Genomic DNA, 2,500 nt, shown 5'->3' with positions numbered 1-2,500 from the left:
TATACATATACACACACACACACACACACACACACACACACACACACACACACACACACACACACATACATACACACACACACACACACACACATATACACATACACATACACGCGCACACACACAAACGCACACACATACATACACACGCACACGCACACGCACACACACACAGTGAGGAGTAAAGAACACGGATGTGTTTTTGTTCAGGTTCCATTTTGAGGGTCCGTGTGGCGTCACTCTGCCCCGGGCCTTGGCACGGCACGAGAGCGAAGCCCCGTAATCGCCGACCGCCCATCTGTCCGCTCCCTCCATCCTGAGAAAAGAGAAAAAGGAAAGAAAGCGTCCGAGCTGCTTGCCCTGCGTCTGCACTTTACCACAGCTCCAGAGCGGCAGCGTTGAGTCAGCTGTACGCCGAGGGGAGGCACTCACACCCCTCTGTCTAAAATCAACAGGAAAACAACTGCTGTACTTCTCATATTAAACTGTGTCAATGCCTTTCCTCACTCCAAAACAACAGACTGAATTACTCTGAATTAGACTGGTCTTTTTCTTTAATCAGCGTGAGGCTGGAGGCCAACAGTGAATACGCAGACAAACATGTTTTCATCTGGAGGTTTGTGAGGGTTTTTTTGTGTAATAGATCGATAGATAGATAGAGTGCCCACGTGCTTGTTTGTGTGTCTGTGTGTGTGTGTGTGTGTGTGTGTGTGTGTGTGTGTGTGTGTGTGTGTGTGTGTGCGTGGTAGCCTGTGGTGCCCTGTGGTGTGAGGTCACCTTGCCGGAGCCTGGTGGGTTGCCAGATTGTGTGGGATTGTGTGGATTGTGTGGGATTGCCCTTTGTCTCTCTCTCTCTATGAATGCCTCTCTGCTCAGCTGTCACTGTGGGTCAGCAGAACACAGAGAAAAGCAGAATCGTGTTTGACAACTCGTGGTCTGAGTGGAGTTGAACCTCTCACCTGAGTTTAAACACACACACACACACACACACACACACACACACACAGATATACAGACATATACAACCACGGGCTTATGACAGCTAAGTACAGACATCTTTGTTAATTAATATTAAAATAAAATGAGATCTCTGATTGTAATTGAGGCTGTACCTCAGAGGATAAGGCACACACTGGTCAAATGAGTGTGCGTGTGTGTGTGTGTGTGTGTGTGTGTGTGTCTCCTGTCTCCTGGCAAGACTGTGGTTCATTAGACTCTAAGCCAATGGAAGAGGTGTTTCAGAGGCAAGTCGCCGCTCCAAAAATAACACAGATGATTTCCTGTCCATTAAACCACGATTTCACACCAATCTGAGCTTAACTGCGCACGCACACGCACGCGCAAACACACACACACACACACACACTGTCAGTCCTGCACACATGCGTAACACAAACACACACCGCGGGTCCCATTAAATGTGGATTTCACAGCGTTGAGAGCGTCTCCGTGTCTGGGCTCGCTGGGTGTGGGAAGACAAACGAGACAGAGAGAGAGAGAGAGGATGGGGGAAGACTGACGAGACAGAGAGAGAGAGAGAGGATGGGGGAAGAGAGAGAGAGGATGGGGGGAGAGAGAGAGAGAATGGGGGGAGAGAGAGAGAGAGAGTAGCAGTGTGACCAGGGGGCATTTACTGCTAGCCAGCTTAGTCTTGATCCTCACACACGTGTGTGTCTTTTAAGAGACTCCACAGACATTTCCAGTGGTGATACTAATATTGTGTTGTATGTTCACTGTATGTGTTGTATGTGTATTCTATGTTTTGTGTGTTGTGTTGTATGTGTATTGTATGTGTTGTATGTGCATTGCAGTAGAAAAAGTGCTTTATTTGTCACACACATACTGAACAGTGAGCAGTGAAATGGAGCCTCTGCATGTAACCCATCCTGAACACACACACACGCACACACATGCTATGCAGATGCAACATTTTCTATGGACATGACCCCAGGGTTCACCTCTATGGATAAAGTAGATTACAGTGACCCTGTGCAGAAACACATGTCAGTTATAGGACTTCAGTAGATCCCCAGCTAGAGCACAATGTGGTATGTTCTTTCACTTTCTCTCTCTCTCTCTCTCTCTCTCTCTCTCTCTCACTCTCCTTCTCTCTCTCTCTTTCTCTCTCCCTCTCTCTCTGTCTGTCTGTCTGTCTGTCTCTCTCGCTGTATGAACCTTTTTGTGTCTGCTGTAGCTTGAGTGAGTGTGTCAGTGTGTGTGTGTGTGTGTGTGTGTGTGTGTGTGACACAGCCCTCTGTGCAGATTAAAAGATTTATAAATAGAGAGAAAGCTTTTGCTTAGTGACTCGAATCACAGAGCAAGGCAGAGATTAATGCATCTCCGTGGGATTTCAGCTAAGCGCACACTCACACACACACTCACTCACACACACACTCACTCACACACACACTCACACACATACTCACTCACACACACACTCACACACATACTCACTCACACACATACTCACTCACACACACACTCACACACATACTCACTC

At 47.5% G+C, this 2,500-nt stretch overlaps 1 protein-coding gene across 4 annotated transcripts in view; it reads left to right on the top strand.

Moving 5' to 3' along the window:
• The window catches only part of sirt5 (sirtuin 5), an 11,156-nt gene extending 10,650 nt beyond the window's left edge, over positions 1–506 (top strand). For all 4 annotated transcript variants that reach the window (XM_030772484.1, XM_030772485.1, XM_030772486.1 and 1 more), the window contains exon 10: positions 211–506. In XM_030772484.1, coding sequence (XP_030628344.1) covers positions 211–283 — 73 coding nt within the window. In that variant the 3' untranslated portion in view covers positions 284–506. The remainder of the gene's footprint in view (positions 1–210) is intronic.
• The last annotated feature ends 1,994 nt before the right edge of the window (positions 507–2,500 follow it).

Source organism: Chanos chanos, chromosome 4, assembly GCF_902362185.1.
Source record: "Chanos chanos chromosome 4, fChaCha1.1, whole genome shotgun sequence".
Taxonomy (NCBI): domain Eukaryota; kingdom Metazoa; phylum Chordata; class Actinopteri; order Gonorynchiformes; family Chanidae; genus Chanos; species Chanos chanos.
This window is presented reverse-complemented; position numbering and strand designations above follow the sequence as displayed.